At 39.3% G+C, this 20035-nt stretch overlaps 2 protein-coding genes across 3 annotated transcripts in view; one reads left to right on the top strand and one right to left on the bottom strand.

The window, feature by feature from the left end:
* tubgcp2 (tubulin gamma complex component 2) overlaps positions 1–1554 on the bottom strand; it is a 54570-nt gene extending 53016 nt beyond the window's left edge. For both annotated transcript variants that reach the window (XM_060853995.1, XM_060853996.1), the window contains exon 1: positions 1278–1554. The gene's annotated coding sequence lies outside the window, so the exon portion shown is untranslated. The remainder of the gene's footprint in view (positions 1–1277) is intronic.
* A 374-nt stretch (positions 1555–1928) lies between these two features.
* On the top strand, positions 1929–18923 carry znf511 (zinc finger protein 511; the record flags this gene model as incomplete). Its single annotated transcript, XM_060854124.1, has 6 exons — positions 1929–2078; positions 10523–10593; positions 10729–10930; positions 13295–13419; positions 16007–16207; positions 16992–18923. Coding segments are annotated over 6 exons (819 nt in total), but the record flags the coding sequence as incomplete, so codon positions are not given.
* Positions 18924–20035: the final 1112 nt, after the last annotated feature.

The following is a 20035-nucleotide window of genomic DNA, read 5'->3' as shown; positions in this document are numbered from 1 at the left end:
CTTAACTTTCAACTAAACTAAATTATCTGCCCATCCTCAGCCTATTGGTCTATCTGATCAAAATCCCGTTGTACTCTAAAGGTAACCTCCTTCGCTGTCCACTACACCTCCAACTTTGGTGTCATCTGCAATCTGTAAAACACTGCTAAACATTTTACAAAAACATTTTACAAATTTCTTTGACATGATGACAAAAAAAGTGGATGATTCAGGTTAGATCAGGGCACAGTTTAAAAATAAGGGGTCTCCAATTTAAGATGAACATGAGGAGAAATGTTTTCTCTCAAGGGGTTGTGACTATGTGGAATTCTCTTTCCCAGACTGCAGAGAAGCCAGGACCATTGAATATTTTTAAGGCTACATTAGAGAGATTCTTGACTGACAAGGGTGTTAAAGTATATCAGGTATTGGCGTGAAAGTGGAGTTGAAGCCAAATTTGCTTGGACATAACCTTGTCAAAAACAGGGCAGGATTGAAGAACGTAATGATTAACAGATTGGGAAAAGAAAATCTTGATCCAAACAACAGGTCTTAAGCTGTGTCTTAAGAGGTGCAGAATTTAGGGATAGAATTCCAGAGACTATGGCAAAGTAGCTGCAAGAACAGTAAAGCAGTCAAAATCAGACAAAGTGCAAGATGGTCGAATTGTCAGAGTGCAGAGATCTTGAAAGCTTGAGGTAAATAAAAGCAAATTTTTACGGATGCTGAAAAATCTAAATGACAGCAAATGATGGAGAAACTCAGCACGTGAATCTCAAAGACTTTATTTTATTTCCAGCTACCGTTTTGCTTTTACTTACAAAGATTTCGTGTTTATTACTGAAGACTTGAAAGCGATTTAAAAACTAGGTTACAATTTTTTTAAAAAGAAAAACGGGGAAACCCGAAAGAGGTGAGTGCGCACCTGCTGTAAGAACACAATAACCTGCACTGGGAAGCAATTGCTGCACGATATAAACACGAGGCCCTGAAGATTATCTCTTCAGATATAAATACACTGACTGTGTGGAGGGGTGAGCTGTCTGCTCCAACTGTAGCCCAAGGCAGAGCCTGGCAATGCCCCCTGAGCTCTCTCAGTCAGGTCAGCTTGATGTTAGAGCTGGGAGCTGGCCTCCCCGGATCAGGGCCTGTTTACCAAAACAAACAGCCGGCCCTGGGAGAGATCGCGCTCTGTTTCAAATATACTCCTCCTCCTCCTCCGCCCACGGGTACAGAGGCCCAGGCCGCTCCCCGACAACAGTTCATCCCGCTCGCTGCCCCGGGCCGGGAGACCTCACCTTTCAGCCGCTCCACTCGAAGCAATGAGACGCCCCCGCCCCGCCACCTCGTCCAAACAAGTGCAACCGCTCCGCCGCTTCCCCCTTGGAAAACCCGAGGCGCCGCCGCTCCGTTCCACCCGGCCTTTGCACATAAAGAAAGAGGAGGGAAGCGAGTAAGGGGATGGGGATAGGGAGGGGGGGAACGCTTGGAGAGGCAGCTGCCTTCGTCGGGCGCTTGGACCCAGACGGAGACGGCGAGTGGGCACGCGCACTGAACCCGCAGTCCCGTTGGCCGTTGCTGAGCATGCGCAGTGATGAGGCTGCCGGCCCGATGGCGGTTGATGAGCATGTGTACCGGTGGGCCGGCTGAGCAGGCGCACTGGGCTGCCGGTCGCTGCGCACCCGCTTGAGGCTGCAGTCTCCATGGCGGTTGATGAGCATGCGTACCGGTGAGGCTGCCGGTCGCTGCGCACTCACTTGAGGCTGCAGTCTCAATGGCGGTTGATGAGCATGCGTACCGGTGAGGCTGCCGGTCGCTGCGCACTCACTTGAGGCTGCAGTCTCAATGGCGGTTGATGAGCATGCGTACCGGTGAGGCTGCCGGTCGGCTGAGCAGGCGCACTGGGCTGCCGCCGCCGCTGGTGGGAGGAAACCGGGGTCCATGTGTAGGCCAGGCCCGGCCCGGTGGTACTGGAACCAGCAGTGGCGTGCGCTGAGGGCGGAGGGGATGGGGCGGCTCGCGAGTCGGAGCTGGGGCCGTCACCTTTTACTTTCAGATCCAGGAGGATTTTCCTGCAGAAGGAGGACGAATTCTTCGAAGTAGGTGGCGGCACATGAATTAAACCGAAACCCCTGTGTCCCGGGGGGGGGGGAAATGTTGGTCATTCCCCCTCACTGCTGTTTGTGTGAACTTGCTGTGCGGAAACTGGTGTGGTGTTTCCTTTATAAAGTGAGACGTTGCATCTCTCTAGCGCTTTTCACAATTTCAGGGCATCCCCAAGTGCTATGCAGCCACTGAAATGGCTGAATAACGCAAGCAAGATCCCACAAGCAGCAGTGTGAGTAGAACCAAAACGTTTGAGGATTTCCTTTCTGATAGCTTTTTCTTGGAGATCAGGTTTGATGAAGGATACAAAAAGTTGAATGTTTGCAGTTGTGGAGAGGTTCAGTAGTTAGAATGCAGGCAAACCCTCCAGTTACATAGAATAGAAGAATCACAGAATTCCTACAGTCTGGAAACTGTGAGGTTAGATCTGTCTGCATCCCAGTCTTGAGTCAGACTGGTTCTGTGTCCAAAGTGTAATTTACAAAATATTGCATGGATTGATTGCCTGCATTGGGGGCCTGCAGGTTCTGAGTTTTCTTCAGCAAAATAGAATGTATCTGCTCCAGGGTGGAATCAACCCCAGGTCCCTGGTACTATGAGGCAGCAGTGCTAAAACTATTTATGGACATGAAGAGATTTGTAGTTCTTAAAATAACTATAGATATATAATGTTCAGTTTATACTGAGCCAATGCCTTCTAATACATTTGTATATCCAAGTCAGCATTGTGATGAAGCTGCTCCTTTAGCAGGGTTGTGCTGTCCTTGGCTTTTTTTTTCCAAAGTGGTCGTAAATGACGCAGACTCTGAAAAGTCTGGGGTTGAAGGATTTTAGGGTCAATTTGATAATAGCTAACAGATACTGTCTCAGGCAGAAGGTTTTCAGGTTTTAAAAAGGAACACTTGTACAATGAAAGGGGACTGGCCAGTTCTCCCAGCTCAACTTTTCTCTCATTTGGTTTGATTTGGTTTTTACCAGTAGTGTGGGTAACCCAAGTAAGCAGGTCCAGACTGGTTCTCTCTGACTTCTCTCCTGTAAGAACCTTCGTTTGATTTTACCATTGTGTCAAGGGATGTTTATTGGGATTGTTGCAAATATTTGAAACAGCATCATTAAGTTGGGATGATTTGTTGGGTTTTCAGAGAGGCTAAGTTATTCGTTTTTTGTTTTCTGTTGTTTGTGTTTTATTTAGCAATCCTGTAAATAAATTCTGTTGTGCTTAAAACTAAGTGGTTTGACCAGTGGCATTTCTCCTGGAATATCCACTTTACACCTGCTTAAAACTAGCAAACCTAGGATCTGGGCTACCTTCTTGAAATATTTTGAGGAGTCTGGCCTGGTCCATAACAAATTTGGGGCTGTTTGCGCGATTTGTACTGTAGTTCCAAATTGGGATTCAGGTTGTTGGACTCGAAGGCAGATTGTGGTTGATATTAGTATTTTTTGTTCTGGGTGTTGAATTTGGTTGGTTTAAACAGTGCTTGGGAAAGCAATGGCTCTTTCTGTCACCAAGAGTTTTCTAGGATGTGAAAGTGACCTTGGGGGTTTTGCAAAAGGTGATTAAGGCCAAGCTGCTGGAATTAACAGACAAGCTGGAGCTGCCTCCTTACATGAAGAAAGGAGAGATAATTACAGCATTAGCTCAGCATTTAAATTTACTGGAAACACATCAGCTGGTTGGAGGTTGGTTAAGGAGGAAGGACCAGATCTTCTTAAACTATATACCTGAGAAGGTAAAGTTTAATCGCATAGTCCAGGAGCAGCAGGTAAAGTGGTTACAATATTAAGAGAAACAGGATCCTCTCATCTGTGATGCTGAAAGATGAGATATGTACTTCTGGAAGACTATTGCCAGAAAAGATACTAGTAATGGGAATTCACAGTGAGACAAGAAGTGCTCAACTATGTAAATGGAGGTTAGAGTGTCCAGTGAAGAGTGGGGAATTCGTGGTAGGAGTACAGGATAAACTTTCAGCTCCAGGAATACAGTTTGTCCTTGCTAATGATATAGCTGATTCACCAGTAGGAGTGTGTCCACTGTGGTTGAAAAGCCAGTGGAAATTCAGGCAACTGAACTATTGCAGGGTACATATCCTGGGATTTTTCTTGACTGTGTGGTAACAAGATCAAAGTCATCAGTTGAAACATGAGAGACTAAAGAATACAGATAAGAAGGTTAAAGGGGAATTAGCAGAGACCCTGTTTGCGAGTCTTGAGAAGATTTGTAGCTTACGTTGAGGTTCTGGATGTAGGTTTACTAGCTGAGCCAAAAGGTTCATTTTCAGACACTTTGTCACCATACTAGGCAACATCATCAGTGAGCCTCTGGATTAAGCCCTGGTGGTATGGCCCGCTTTCTATTTATGTTTAGGTTAATGCAATGGACTATGAATGGCCAGACACAGTACAACAAGCTATAGACATTAGACAGCGACAAACACAGAAAATGAAAAAACTAGACAAGCTCACATGAAATAACAATACAGACAGTACAGAAGCGTGGATTTTAAACATTTATCTGACCGACCCTTAACAGACACTGAGAAAGCTGCCTTAGTAAGAGGATTAAGTTACAACTTCCAGGATGCGGACAAGAAAGATATCTTAGCTTTAGAAACAACACTGAAAGACAACCAACTCTCAGAGGAAACCCTGCAACCATCAGACAGACAGTTGCACCAACATTAAGCAGGAAAAAGGAAGGCAACACACTCTATACACAAGAAAGGGAAGCTCTAGAAAGACTAAAGAAAGATAAAAACATTATCCTACCTGCAGCCAAAGGATGCTTGATTGTCATTTTAAATCAAAGAGACTACATTGAGAAAGCAAACTCACTACTTGCAGACACCAACACTTACCAACAAGTGGCAATAGACCCGACCCCACAACGAGAGAACTGAATCACAGCCTTACTCAAAAACTTCAGAGATCTGGAGAATTAAATAAGACTGACTTCCAAAATATGAAACTAGACTGATCCAACACACCACACTTCTACAGATTACCCAAAATTCACAAACCAGGAACCCCACTCAGACTCATAGTCTCACTACCTGGAACACTAACTTACAGATTGGCCAAGGAGCTACACCAAAGACCAAAAAACTTATTGGAAGACACGCTCCACTTCATCCACGCCACCCAAGAATTCCTGAAGACCATCAAAGACACCAAGATAGAAGAGGACGAAATAATGGTCTCCTTTGATGTAACATCCATCAACATCAACATCAACCTGGCCAAGGAAAAACTGTCTACCTTATTAGAAGAACCAAAGACACATATACCAAACACCACCAGCTTAATCAGCAAGGACAATGTCATCAAACTCGTGGACCTATGCCATACCACTCGCTTCACCTTCAATAACAAAACTACAGACAAACTAATGGAATACCCATGAGATCTCCGATATCAGGGTTTATAGCAGAAGCGGTAATGCAGAGACTCGAATAAACAGCTCTGACAACCATTCAGTCCAAACTTTGGGTCCGCTACGTGGATGACACCTTTGTCATCACTAAAAGAAACAAATTAGAGGAAACCTTCAAGACCATCACTAATACACTTGCTGGCATAAAATTCACTAAAGAGGAGGAAAACAACAACAAACTGCCATTCCTAGATGTCGCAATAGAGTGAACACCCAATGGGGAACTTCAAACCAGCGTTTACAAGTAAACAACACATACTGACCAAATACTGAACTATAGAAGCAATCATCCCAACACACATAAACAAAACTGCATTAAAACATTATTTCAATGAGCCACCACACACTGGAGTACAGAGGAACTATGAAGAGCAGAGGAAAATCACCTATACAGTGTATTTAAAAAAAAGTGTACCCAATGAGCACAGTCTGCCGATTTCTCAGCAACAAGCCCCAACAAGTAGACAAAACACGTCCAGAAACCCTAGCCACTCTTCCCTACATCAAAGAAATCTTGGAAATGACTGCCAGACTACTCCGACCTCTTGGCATCATGGTAGCCCACAAACCCATCAACACAACAAAACAGCAGCTAATGAACTTGAAGTACCCTATACAGACAACAAGCAAAACTAATTTTATTTACAAAATACCTTGCAAGAGCTGTAACAAACACTACATTGGACAAACAGGCAGAAAACTAGCCACCAGGATACGGAACATCAACTGACCACAAAACAACATGATCCACTCTCACTAGTATTCTTACATACAGATGAGGAAGGACACCACTTCAACTGGGAAAACACATCCATTCCAGGACAGGTCAAACAGAGACATGCATGGAAATTTCCAGAAACATGGCATTCCAACTGGAACTCTATCAACAAACACATTGAGTTGGACCTCATTTATCACCTCTTGAGGAAAAGAACAGGAAATGATGTCACCACAGGACATGGCATCACCAACCCAAAGAAACCTAGACACATAAATAGAAAACTGGCCAAACCACCAGGTCTTCATCCGGAAGCTCATTGATGATGTTACCTAGTATGGTGATGAAACTTCTGAAAATGAACCTTCCAGCTCAGTGAGCAAACCTACATCCAGTGACCCTGTTTGATCAGATGATTGAGACAAGCCAGGAGCAGATAGATGACAAAGAAGGCATCTTCAGCTCAGATAAATTGAATGAATTACAGCAGAAAGATGAAAAGTTAAAGTGATTGTATCAAAAGGCATGCATAGAAAAAGAATCTGAATGTATCCTTGCTGAAAAGTAGCAGAATTTCATCAAATTGTATAGCCAGTGGTTATAGAAAGGAGGTGTTGCGAGTGGTGCACAAGCTACCTCAAAAAGGTCATTTAGGAGTGAGAAAAACTCAAGCTAAAATATAAAAACATTTTTACTGGCCTGGGCTGCACAAGGATGTAGTTGAACTTTGCCAGACACGTCATCACAGGTAATTGGAAAACCACAAGCAGTAATAAAACCTTAATTTTAGGAACCTTTTACAAGAGGTTGTTGTAAATTGAATGTGTAGCTCCCCTACTTCAAATAAAGTGGGAATCAGTGTTTGTTAACAAAAATGGATGTGAGGACTAAATTTCCAGAAGCTGTTCCATTATGCAATATTACAGCTAAAAGGATTGTAGAGGAATTACTCAAATTTTTCACTAGTTATAGACTACCAAGAGAGATACCATTAGATCACGGGTCAACTTTACATCAAAATTATACAAGGGAGTTATAGACAGCATTTAAAAATCGCAGCATACAATGAAACAAGAAGCAGACAAGAAATCAAAAAATTCATAATTTTGCTTTTGGGGATAAGGTATTAGTGTTACTTCCAGTGATACGTGAACCTTTAAAAGCAAGGTTTAGTGGACCTTATCAGGTCGAAAGGAAATTGAGTGAGGTGAACTAGATAGGGACTCCAGACAAAGAAATCCCACAAAGTGTGTCATGTGAATATGATCAAAAGGTATTTTGACAGGGAAGGAGAGCAAGAGGAGAATGTGTTGTTGATTACAACACAGGGGGAAGAACCAAGAATATTCAGAATTGGATAATGAGGAAGTTGTCAAAAATTGGGATAAGTTATTGAGTTACCTTCCAGAGGAAAATCAAAATGACCTGAAAGAGTTATCGCTATCACGTGGGCCGATAAGTGGAAATAAGCCGTGAAGTACTAACCTAAATATACATGATGTAGATATAGGAGATACTGTTACAATTAAGCAACATCCTTTTCGGCATAACCCTTTAAAGTTGACACAGGTTCAAAGGAGATTAAAAGCATGCTCTAAGACAACATAACCGAGTGAGTTACAGTGACTGGAGCTCACCCATAGTATTGAAGCTGAAACCAGACGGTACCCAATGGTTATGTGTGGACTATCGCAAAGTCAGTGCAGTTACAAAGACTGATGCATATCCAATTCCATGTTTGGAAGACTGTGTTGAGAAGGTGGGGCAAACAACTTGTATTTCTAAGTTGGACTTGCTCAGATGATACTGGGAGTTACCTTTGTCAGAAAGAGCGAACATAATTTTAGTTTTCACAATGTTGAATGGACTGTATTTGGCATGAAAAAGGCATCAGCCACATTTTAGAGACTAACCAATAAGGTCACTACTGCATCACTCAACTGTGTCTCATATATCGATGACCAGGTGACTTTTTTTTTCATTCATGGAAGGAACATTTACAACATTTATCAGACTTATTCGATTGACTTCAGAAGGCAGACTTAGTGATAAACCTGACTAAAAGTGAATTTGCCAAATCCCAAGACCTTCCTGGGCCAGGTTATCGGACATGGAAAAATGGTCCCACAGGATGCAAAAACAAAGGTAATTGGAACGTTTCCCATACCATTGACAAAAAGAGCAGTACTACATTTCTGGGATTGAGTGGATTTTCTGGAAAATTCGTACCAAATTTTAGCAGTGCGGCTGCTCCAACTCACTGAATTGCTAAGGAACGGCAATTCAGTGGACAGCGAACTGTCAGAAAGCATTTGACAGCCTGAAAGCTGTATTAACCACTGCCCCAGTATTGGGCACACCTAATTACGCAAAAGCCATTCAAGGTGCAAATGATGTGGGTGTCAGTGCTGTGCTCTTGCAAGATGACAACGAAAAGATATTTCTCCAAGAAGTCGAACATTCATCAGCAGAAATATTCAATGTTTGAGAAGGAGACTTGGTTTTGGCATTATTACATTTCAGTGTTTATGTTACCAGTTTCTGAAACAATCATATGCACTGATCATAACCCGTTGAAATTTATAGATAAATTTAAGGACAAAAATACCAGACTGGTTAGACAGAGCTATTGTTACAACCACTCAATTTGAAACTTTTGCACGTGGCAGGCTGAGAAAACATAATTGCTGATGCATTGCCGAGATTTGAATGAGAAACGGAAGCAATCGGTGTCAGTAACATAGTTGTGGATGTTTGCACATTTATAGTCAATGTAATGTATATGTGTGTTTTTGAGTGCTAACAATTTAGGTTAAAGGGGTTTTAAAATAAAGCTACCTTTGGATATTGATGGTACATTTTTTTTAAGGGGGGAAGGTGTAATGAAGCTGCTTCTTTAACAAGGTTATGCTGTCCTTGGCTTTTTTCTCCAGAGTGTCATAAACGACACAGATTCCAAAAAGTCTGGGTTAAAGAGTTTAGGGCCAATTTGATAATAGCTAACACATACAGTCTCTGGCAGAAGGCTTTCAGGTTTTAAAAAAGAACACTTGTACAATGTAAGATGGGGTGGTCAATTCTCCCAGCCTAGCTTTCCTCTGGTTTGGTTTGGTTTGGTTTTTAGCAATAGTGTAGGGAAAAATGCAGCTGGACCCAAAGGAACAGGTCCAGGCTGGTACTCTCGCTCCCTGACTTCTGTCCTGTAAGACCCTATGTTTGATTTTATCTTTTATGCCAAGGGATGTTTATGGGGATTGTTGCAAGTATTTGGAACAGCATCATTAAGCTGGGATGATCTGTTGGGTTGTTGGACAGGTTACAGTATTCTGTTTTCTGTTGTTTGTGTTTTATTCAGTAATCTTGTAAATAAATTATCTTTTGTTTAAAACAAAGTGGTTTGATCAGCAGCATTTCCCCTGGAATATCTACTTTACACCTGCTTAAAACAACTAGCAAAGTTAGGGTCTGGGCTATCATGAAATGTTTTGAAGGGTCTGGCCTGGTCCATAACAGCATAAACCAAGTTAGCCATCCTGTTAAAGGTCAAATTTTGGACTTTTATTAAATTTACTAGAAAGTAATGTGAACTGTATAACCTGGGATGATGAGCAATATAATGCAGCCAATTTGCATCGATGCCTAGCTGGCACTTAGATAGTGGCTGAACGGATTATCACACTGCAACAAATATGTTTCCTTATCCTTGGAATTAAATTACCTTCAGAATAAATGGAGTTGAAATTTGCCTTGCTGAAGATAAATTAAATCTCATGGACAGCTTTACCAATTTTGCATTCAGTTACATTGTTATTGTTTTTAGTTGTAAAGAAAAATTATATTCTGACAATATGAGCATAAAGTAAAAGGCAAAACGTTACTATGGGATGCCTTATTGGATGATTTGCTGGCAGTCAAAACATGGAGAGTGTGTCCTTGGCTAGTCAGATGTTGTGATAAGTTTCAATGGATGCTATTAAGGTAGCACAGTTGATAGCTTTGTGTCGTCTTATTGCATTATCTCCAGTTGGGGTTCACTGTCTCATCCAACAGTTGCACTGACTTGGCATACCAGCACATTACTGTGTTTGATCTGTGTTGATAAAATTAGCCAATAGATGTATTGTTGCTTACCTTCTGCTACAAGAAGGTAGTGGAAGGTAAGCAACCTTTATACTAATAAGAATTGAAGTTTGTATGTAACTGACTAACTTTTAACTGCTAAAATTAGCTCTCCTCAAACCAATGATCTACATAAAATAATTTAACCTTTAATTTTGTTTTAGGATGGCGATGTCCATAGACATTTATATCTGCAAAATTCTATAACCAGTGTGGGAGAAGTGGAAAGACCCAAGTAAGGAAAGCTGTTTGCTTTTGAGGATTCCTGCTTTATTAACTGTATTGTACCAAAGCTATGTTAATTTTCCCTTATTCCTTTCATAAATAATTAATTTATGTATATTTGTGTATGTGTTTTTAAAAAATCTAGGGTTTCTGAATTCTGTTGCCAAATAGCTGGTTGCAGTCAACTGTTTGATGCCTTAGAAAACTACGAACATCATTATAATACTTTCCATCGCAATGTCTGTTCCTCCTGCAAGCGCTCTTTCCCTTCCAGTCATCTGCTAGATATTCATATCCTGGAATGGCATGACTCGTTTTTCCAAATTCTGGCAGCAAAGCAGAACATGGTAAGTGATCGTGAAACTCTAAATCCTGAGTTGTTCACTGGTGTCTGTTAGATCTGTCAGTATTTGTGTACAATGTATTGAATTGGCTGAATGCCATGCAGCTCCATGTGCACTTATCTGTGAACAGACACAGGATGATCCAGGCAGGGGGAATCTCAATAATTTCTATTGATACAGTGGTGATGTACAATTTAGATACTGCCAGCTCAGGGTATATTGTGACCATTGAGAGAAAAAACAAGAGCAAATACTTTGAAAAGATATATCGTAATACAGATTAGTCAAGATAAGATTATGGGAAAAGAACTGTGTAAGAATCGTGCATTCAAAGTGAGGGCTATTTAGGAGTCTTTCTATTCTTTCCTAACACCAGAGATTGCATTTGTAATTGCTACTAGAATCGAAGGTTGTAGCATTTCCATAAGGAAACTAGGTTGTTAATAATATGAGAGGTGAGGTTTCATGTGAGGTTAAATGAAGGAAAGTTGGACATTAATGTTCCCACGGTGTTATTCACATCCTTATTGGTTCACATTCTATCAAAGAAACCCTAGCCCTAACTACTACCTTGATCCACTGAGGAGGATTTGGGGAGATTTATATTTGTGAAATCTCTGGATATTCAACAGTCAGCTGGAGTCACAAACCCATATGATACTTAGCAAAACTGAAATTCTTCAAGAGGAGGAGGAATAAGGTTTGGTAGTACTCAATGCTTTTCATACCTCGACTATGCAAAGTAATGGTCTTACGGTGGTGGTGGTAGTTTTAACTAATTCAATATAATTTATTAAAACCTTGGTATTCAGGCCAACAACCCAAATTATGACCAACTTACAAAAAACTGCTGAACGTGGATTGTAAGTCTCGGTCTACAAGACATGCAGCAAGTTATCTATCTACCTTCCATTTACTGAAAGAGAACTCAATTAAGTCACAACTCTTGATTTTTCAAACTTGGAATACCAGCCTTTGATCCATACTTTGTGCGATGCAAGCAAACGTACTTTTTAACTTGAAAAAACATTGTGAAAACAACTTTAGTCAGTCAGCAACATCAGCAAACCCTAGTCTTTACTGACAAGAGAGAGCACTTTGCTTAATTACCATGATTTAAGGACTGTCTAATCTATGGCACAGAAAACCTTTTCTCACATGACACTTGTTTTTTTTCTAACTAATGAGCTTGTTATTGTTTCTTTTTTTGTCCTGTAAGTTGATTCAAATGTTTTCCATGGTGGCTGTCATCTATTGCCTGATGAATTTTCCCTTATTTTGCAGTATTTTAGCATTGCCTTTTTGGTGATTTTCAATTGTGATTTTGTTGCCCTTTAGGGGAGGCAATGATACAGTGGTAATGTCACTGGACCACTAATCCAGAACCCTAGGCTAATATTCTATGGACATGAATTCAAACTCCACTATGGCGGATGATGTGATTTGAATTCATAAAACTCCAGAATAAAAGAAGCTGTCCTTATAGCAACTTATGAGACTATTGTTGGTTATTGTAAAAACTGATTTGCTTCACTAATGTTCTTTTTAGGGAACAAATTCTGCCATTTTTTCCTGGTCTGGCCTAGGTTTCACTCCAGATCCACAGCAATGTGCTTGACTTGTAACTGTCCTCCGGGCAATTGAGGATGAGCAGTGACCACTACTTTAACCTGCAATGCCCACATCCCAAATTATTGAAATAGTATCACAGCCGATTTCTGACAGTCCAACAGTTCTTCTGTGATGCACTGAAGTGTCAATCTAGATTGTATGCTCAAGTCTCTATTAAACATATGACCTTCTGATCATTTGTGCCAAATCTATAGTTAATATAATCAGTATTTTCATGGTGATCAGACGTAATAAATAAGGAAATAAAACTACTTGGTCAGTTAAAGTGAGGGATTGACACAGGTAAAAGATAGATGCTGCACAAGTGTTAATTGATTAAATCACTGACCCTGTGCCCAGTTGCAGCAGGAAAGAAATGGACAGCGTGCTTCATGACCATGATTGTATTTAGATGATAGAATGTTTAATATATTAGTGTTGCCAAGTTGGCTGTTATCTTCTGTCTTTAAGAATGCAAATGAAATGTCCACTAAGGTCACTGACGTCTGTTAGATTGATTTCCTTTCCTGGAGAACCTTTTGAGAATTTTCAAGGGCATGCTGAGCAGATTTCCTATGATAGTGTGGGAAGATTCAAAGTCATGACCCCTCATTGTCCCCAAGTTGGGACTTATATGCCACAGTCCACAGGGCAATATGAAATTTGTCTCCAAATTCATGCCATCTTACCTCCTCATAGTGTGTCCCTAGAAAGATCAGTACATTTGTAAGTGAAGTGCTTTCTTTGATTTTCCAGTATCTGTGTTTGGTAGAGAGTTGTACAGAAAAATTCAAGGCTTCCAGTGACCGGAAAAAGCATATGATCAAAGTTCATGGTTATCCATCTGACTTTAGATTTGACAAACCAAAGAAACCTAAATGGTAAGGACATTTTTCCTTGTGGGGTTTGCACTACACTTGTGGGGTTAAATTAATAAACTAAATAAGTGTAGCATCTCAGTAATAGACCTATGGTTCTCAAATATATTCCTTTTCAATTGAACATCAATGGTTTATTATCTTAGAATGTATTCTAGCTGCTAAACAATCAGTTGATATTTCTTTGCCATTTTTTATTACTGGACATTTCTTGATAAACTTGAAGTAAAGAAATTTCAGTTAATGCTGCTTAAACAAATCCAATAAAATCATAAAATAACACAGCACAAAAAGAGACCATTTGATCCATCTTGCTTGCACTGGCATTTTGGCAACATTATTGAATTAATCACATTCTCTTTCCGCCAAGTCTTGTACTTTGTTATTCAGATATTTATACAATTCTCGTTTTGAATGTTAATATTGAATCTACAGCCACTCATTTCCAGTATGTGTATTCCTGATCTCAAATGCCCATTTTGTTTAAAAAAAATTGTCACGTCTGGTTATTTTTGCATTCTCATTGCTGGTGAATTTCTTGTCACTGGAAACAATTTCTCTTCCTTTGATCTATCAAAACCATTCACATCTCTCTCTCAAACCTTTCCTTAACCTTCCCTGTTCTAAGAAGGCCAATGCCAGTTTCTCCACAGAACTGAAGTCTCTCAGTTTTGGTGCCCTCTAATAGAATCAGTCCTGCATCCTGCATTAGGCCCTAGCTTAAATCCCAAAGTTTGTACAGTGCCCAGAACTGAATAGTATACACCAATTGTGGCCTAACCAGTCTAAGTAAAGTATAACTTCACTTTTTTTTACTCTGTATGGTTAATCGTACAATTAACAATTAAATAGCAAAGTCAGGATTCTTTTTTTAAAAAAAACACCCCCTCCCTATTTATTGCCATGGCCTAAGATTTGTATGCATAAACCTCAGATCTCCCTGGTAATGTAATAAAATTGTGCGATCCAGTTACTATTGCTCCTCTGCATGCTTTCTCCTAAAATATTTTAAATCTCGTCTAATTTAATTTAATTTAATTTGCCACATATCTACCATTTCATCAATCTATATTCTCTCCAGAACTCTGATACTATCTGTCTTACCATTAATTACAGCTACAAAGTTTAAAATATTGTTTTATATACAAGTCCAGTGTGCTTGTATCAAAACGTTAGTCGTCCTATTACCAGCCCTTTGGTAACACCATTGAATAATTCCCTCATCCTGAAAGACTGCCAATCACCATTCTTCTCTACTTTCTGCCCCTTAACACTGCTGCTACTGTCCCTTTAATGGGCTTTAATTTTTGCACTTGACAAATGCCTTTTAAAAGTTTATAAGCATAACTATCTTCATCAACCCAGTCCATAACTTCATCAAAGAACTCAATTCAAGTTAGTCAATCACAACTTGTCTGAAACACCACCATGTTTGCTTCTGTTTATAAACTCATGCTTTGCTATGCACTAACTAATTTTGCTTTGGATTAACCCAAAGTCCTTCCTTAGCCAAATTCCATTATAGGCTGAATTTTCTATCTCACAAAAGCAGTTCTAATAATTATTCAGAATATATGCATGCATGATATATTAGCATCTCAATTTTGAGAAATTGAGTCACAGACAGAAACATGCATTATATACATTGAATTGTGAGAGTAATCCTTCATTGCTGTTGGTTGTGAGGCTGAGTATCACCTTAAGTTGTCCCTCATTATGGTGGTTGATGTATTTGCCCTGGATCACCTTAGTGATTGCATCTACGGTAAGCGTTTACAGCTAAAGGAATTTTAGATCCAAATGAAGGAGCTGCAGAGATTGAGCCACATCAGGGAAGGGCAACATTAGCTGAACACTTGGCTCCAGGATGCAGTCAGAGCCTTCAGACCAGTTCATTCAAAATCAAATTTGTTCTGTGATCAGGATCAGGAAGGTGTAACTTCAGGTGAGGTAGGTATGGGGTCACAGAGAGTGGTGATTGAGGAGCTTCAACCGCTGTACGTGTCCAGCTGCTGAGGTTCCTGCAAGCTATATGGACGAGACTAGGGATTACAGGTAGAGTGAGGTGACTGCTCCTATATCTTACAGTCTGTAAGCCTAACCCTAGCCACTACACCAGAAGGGTCCTCATGCAAGTATATTTATTTGACCTTCAGTTTTTTGGCTCAATTACAGCACAAAATTAAATCCCCTAGTCTGATGGCGAATATGATAAGCACTGAATCCTTGCAACAGCCACAGAGCATTCTAGGAATGAGATGTAATCTGATTATAGATCCTAATAACATATAGGAATATGGAGATAGTTTAGGAAATTAGTATTGTGATAGGCAATTAGCCATGATCTAAATGATGGGGAGGGGTTTAAAGAGCAGGGTAGTGTTTTGCTGTTCCTATATATTCTAAGCAGCCCAGTTCAACTTAGCCACGTGACACTAAATGCCTTAGTCTCAGACAGGCTGTATTTCTATTCCAATTTAAAAAATAAGTGCTAAAGATGAATTTGAAGTCATAGACCCTCTTTGGTTATGCTGCTCTTCAACATGACAGTTCAGTAAAATAAACATGTTATTTTCTTCCCTGCCAACAGCAATCAAAAGAATCAGAGTTCACATGGCATAGAAATGGAAACATCCAGTTGTCAAAAAGAAGCAAATGATACTTTCTGCAGAACATCTACTGAATCAATGGATTATGCACCTGCAGAAACAATGGAAGCTGACAGTCCATCAATGTCAGAAGAGAAATCCAGTATTCCCAAAGTGCAGCAAAGGCCTTCCTTCTCTTACAGGTTACTATTCCTCTATTATCTTAACTTTTACTTTCTAAAGTAGTGGGATTGTAAGCATTAAGTATATATTATCTCTATTTAAAACAAATAGAGTAAATTGCGGTCAACTTATATTGTCATTTCAATGTTAGCCAATGTGTGATTTTTTTTTCTATTCATCATATAAAATATATAGGTTGGAACAAAAAACAATAATTGGAAATTTGAAATAAAAACAAAATAATTGCTGGCTAAACTCCAAACGCCAGACAACATCAGCAGCAAGAAACAGAACTAACATTTCAGGTTAGTTGAACCTGAAATATTACCTCTGGTTTGTAATCATGTTGGGGGGATAAAATGCCAGAAGTTATAGAACTTTTGCAGCCATTGTGCAGTTTCTCACCTACCCTACTGCACGTTTCCTCCAATCCGTTTCAAAGCTGCTAAAATTCAGTCGCACAGGTACTATCAGTCCTCCAGTACCTCGTTCAAATAGCAGTTCCTTATATGTACTTAGTGAGTAATAGAAGATATTTACCTTGAGAGGTGTCAGAACTGAGCCCATGTCCTTGCCTGGCATCAAAACATTTGCATTCCAGCAAGTGTGATTGAGGTCACACATAGAAGTGGGAACATGGGCTGGGCTTTTATTTTATTCCACCTCCATAAACGTAAGCCCTGAAGCCAGTTTACACAACCACAGCTACCTTGGTTGAGATGTGGTAACTTAGTAAAGACTCAGAGAAAAATCCTGATCATTCTTGATCTCAATGGCTCATTTTTCTATTTTTTTTCTTTTTAGGGTACCAACAACAATTTGTTTTGGCCATGGATCAGTGCGCGGCTTTAAGAATGTAAGGAAAAAGAAGTGATCTGTATTTCGAATTAACTCGTCGCTGGAGAGTTCAACGTTGTACTATTGTACCATCAAAGATTTCACTTCTAAATATGAACTTGGAAGAACATTTTGTCGCATTTCTCCTCGTGGATTTGAAGAATCTCAGCCTCTAAGAAGCAATCTGATGCAATTATTAGTTGTTGGGGACACAGGTGTTTTCTTTTAAAGAAATTGCACTTCTCAGAAAACATATGTATTTATTAATTACTGCCTAAATAAGCGCTTTTCATTTCCATCCATTTTTATTAGAAACTAATCATTTCTAAGCCATTTCCACTATTATTGGGATATTTCAAATAAAAAAGTTGAAATTAGATTATACCACACGTGATTTCAAATGAGATGTTAAACCAAGGCCCAGTATCCCCCACCATGTGGATTAAAAAAAGAGCCCACAATACTTTGGTGAGAAAAGAAGTGGAGCTATCTCTGGTCTCCAAACCAATATTTATCCCTCCAACAATGTTCTGAAAAACATCCATCAGGTCATTATCACATCGCTGTTTGTGGAATCTTACTTTGTGCAAATCACATTACAAAAGTGACTACACTATAAAAGTACAGCAAGCATTTTATTAAGTGATACCTATGGGACGAGGAGTGTGCCAATTGATCAAATGTTCCAGATAATCAAGAGGTACACATAACTGCAGTAAACCTTGAAGCGAATCTTTGAGACATCAACATCTCAAATAAAATCTACATAAAAGCATCATCACACTTAAAATCAATGTAAAAATCCACAGTAAGTAATAGAAATATAAGGAGAGGGGGAAACACATCCGTTATACTTTGTTTACAGCATAAATGTTTGGACATGTTGTTATTTGAAGTAATTATTTTTGCCAGTTTATCAAGAGTGCTGGTTGATAAGGTGCCTGTTAAAAAGATTTGCTCTAATTCATTGGCTCTCAAGTGCTTTGAGCTATCTGTTGGTCCTGAACGATGCTGTATCAGTGCAAGTTTTATTTTAATTGGTATCTTGCAGTCTAAATATTAATTTCCTGGTTATATTTTCAGATAGCTAAAAGGTACTTTTTTTTGTGATTTGATTATAAGTTTGTGGTTCTTAACAGCGGAAAAGTATTGAATATGCCAACAACTCATGTTTCTGCTGCTTTGCTCATTTGTTTTTACCAAATGAATCAAAATACGTTTGATTTATTTCTGTTTATTATTTGGATATTCTTTACTTAATAGGTAAGTTCTAATTTTGAGATTTTAGTCCAATGTGTACTTGTCACAGTAAAATCCAAGGATGAAGAGATGTAACAGAGTGACGGGCTAACTGCAATAATGATATTGTTATACATAGATGGATATTGTGCAAAATATTTTTAACTATGTGCAAAAATATGCAGCTGGCCCAAATTTGTAAAAATAAAAGAATTTGTCCTACTTTTAGTTATAGACTGAAATAAAGAAGATAATCATTTCAAATGAAAAGGCGGGAATGTGGAGTTGAAGTTTATCAGATGAGCCATGATTTCTTTGAATAATGGAGCAGAATTGATGGGCTGAATGGCCTCCTTCTGTTCCTATTTCCTATGGTCATATTAAATTAAAGCAAATTGCTGCAGATTCTGGATACCTTTAATAAAAACAGAATGTGCTGGGGGGACTGAGTAGGTTTGGCTGCATCTATCGATAGAGGAATAGAGTTAACGTTTTGAATCAAATATGATTCTTTAGAAGTCTCATGGGTCCTGAAATGTTAAATCCATTTTTTTTGCTATAGATGCTACCAGACCTAGTGGGTTTCTCCAGCACTTTGTTTTTATTTATGACAATTGAATTAACCATATGAAATATAGAATGGGGAAAGGTGTCACAGGAGCAACAATAAATTCAAAAGCTGCACATTGAGCTGTATATGTCTGAAGTTATTCCTTTATTTTAACATAAATCTTGTTATGAATGCAGTCATGAACACCTTGGGTATAAAGGTCAGAAATAAATTTAATAATATTGAGGCACTAACATTAAAACATGGAATTAAATAATTTGTCTCAAAATAATTACATTTATCCAAGTTAGACATTCTGGAAAGGAGCTTCACCCACATTGACCTGTCCTTTTCTATGGCCTGAGGTTCCAACTATACTTCTAAGTAATCTCCATATTTAAAATTTCCTGAGTATTGTGTTTGGTGGTTTTCCAAGGCTTCAAACAGAATGTGAGAGAAGCAACATTGGAATTATAGTTTTCATCCTTCTCTGGAACTACAGTGTCCAGGATGCATGCTGCTAATCTAAATGATAAGGTAACACTGGTCCAGGATTTCCATTTGCGATTATGAATTCTTAATTGGGAGAGAAAGATGAATAAAGAACGTATTTTCACACAGAATCTATGGCACCACAATATACAGAGTTTGCCATCACAATCCATAGCACATAATAACTACACAGTGTTTCTTCATAGCTTGAAAATATTTAAAAGATATTTTTACCCACCAGCTTGTGCAGTTTAAACTGTTAAATCTTAGGCCAAAGATACCTGTTATGAGATTTAGCTTTAAATATTTTCAATCCAGCTAATGTTCGGCCAGCATTTCTTGGCAAAGACTTTGCAATTCTGAGCTACACTGAAAAAGGTCAGCCAAGGCTCCCACTCCTGTCTGACAATCAAAGACTCTCAGGAAATTGCACACACATTGATGGGAAGAGTAGTCATGTTTGGAATCAGGGATACAAAGTCCAATTACTTTTAGACACAGACGGTTTTACCTCATGAAAAATGGCCCTTTTCCCAATCGCTCTACATCAGTCAGTGTTATCAAGAGGAATATTTGAAAAGAATCATTTCATATGGGATTGAGAGAGGGTAATTTGCTTAACAGTATATTGTAAAGGAATTTGTAAAAAAATATTTTAAACGCAGGATTATAAACATTCAAAACAAATTGGGAGTAATGACGCCTTTAAAATTTACCGTTAATGCTAGAA

This window comes from Hemiscyllium ocellatum, chromosome 43 (genome assembly GCF_020745735.1).
Source record: "Hemiscyllium ocellatum isolate sHemOce1 chromosome 43, sHemOce1.pat.X.cur, whole genome shotgun sequence".
Taxonomy (NCBI): Eukaryota; Metazoa; Chordata; class Chondrichthyes; order Orectolobiformes; family Hemiscylliidae; genus Hemiscyllium; species Hemiscyllium ocellatum.
Note: the sequence above shows the minus strand (reverse complement) of the source record. Positions and strands in the feature narration are given on the sequence as shown.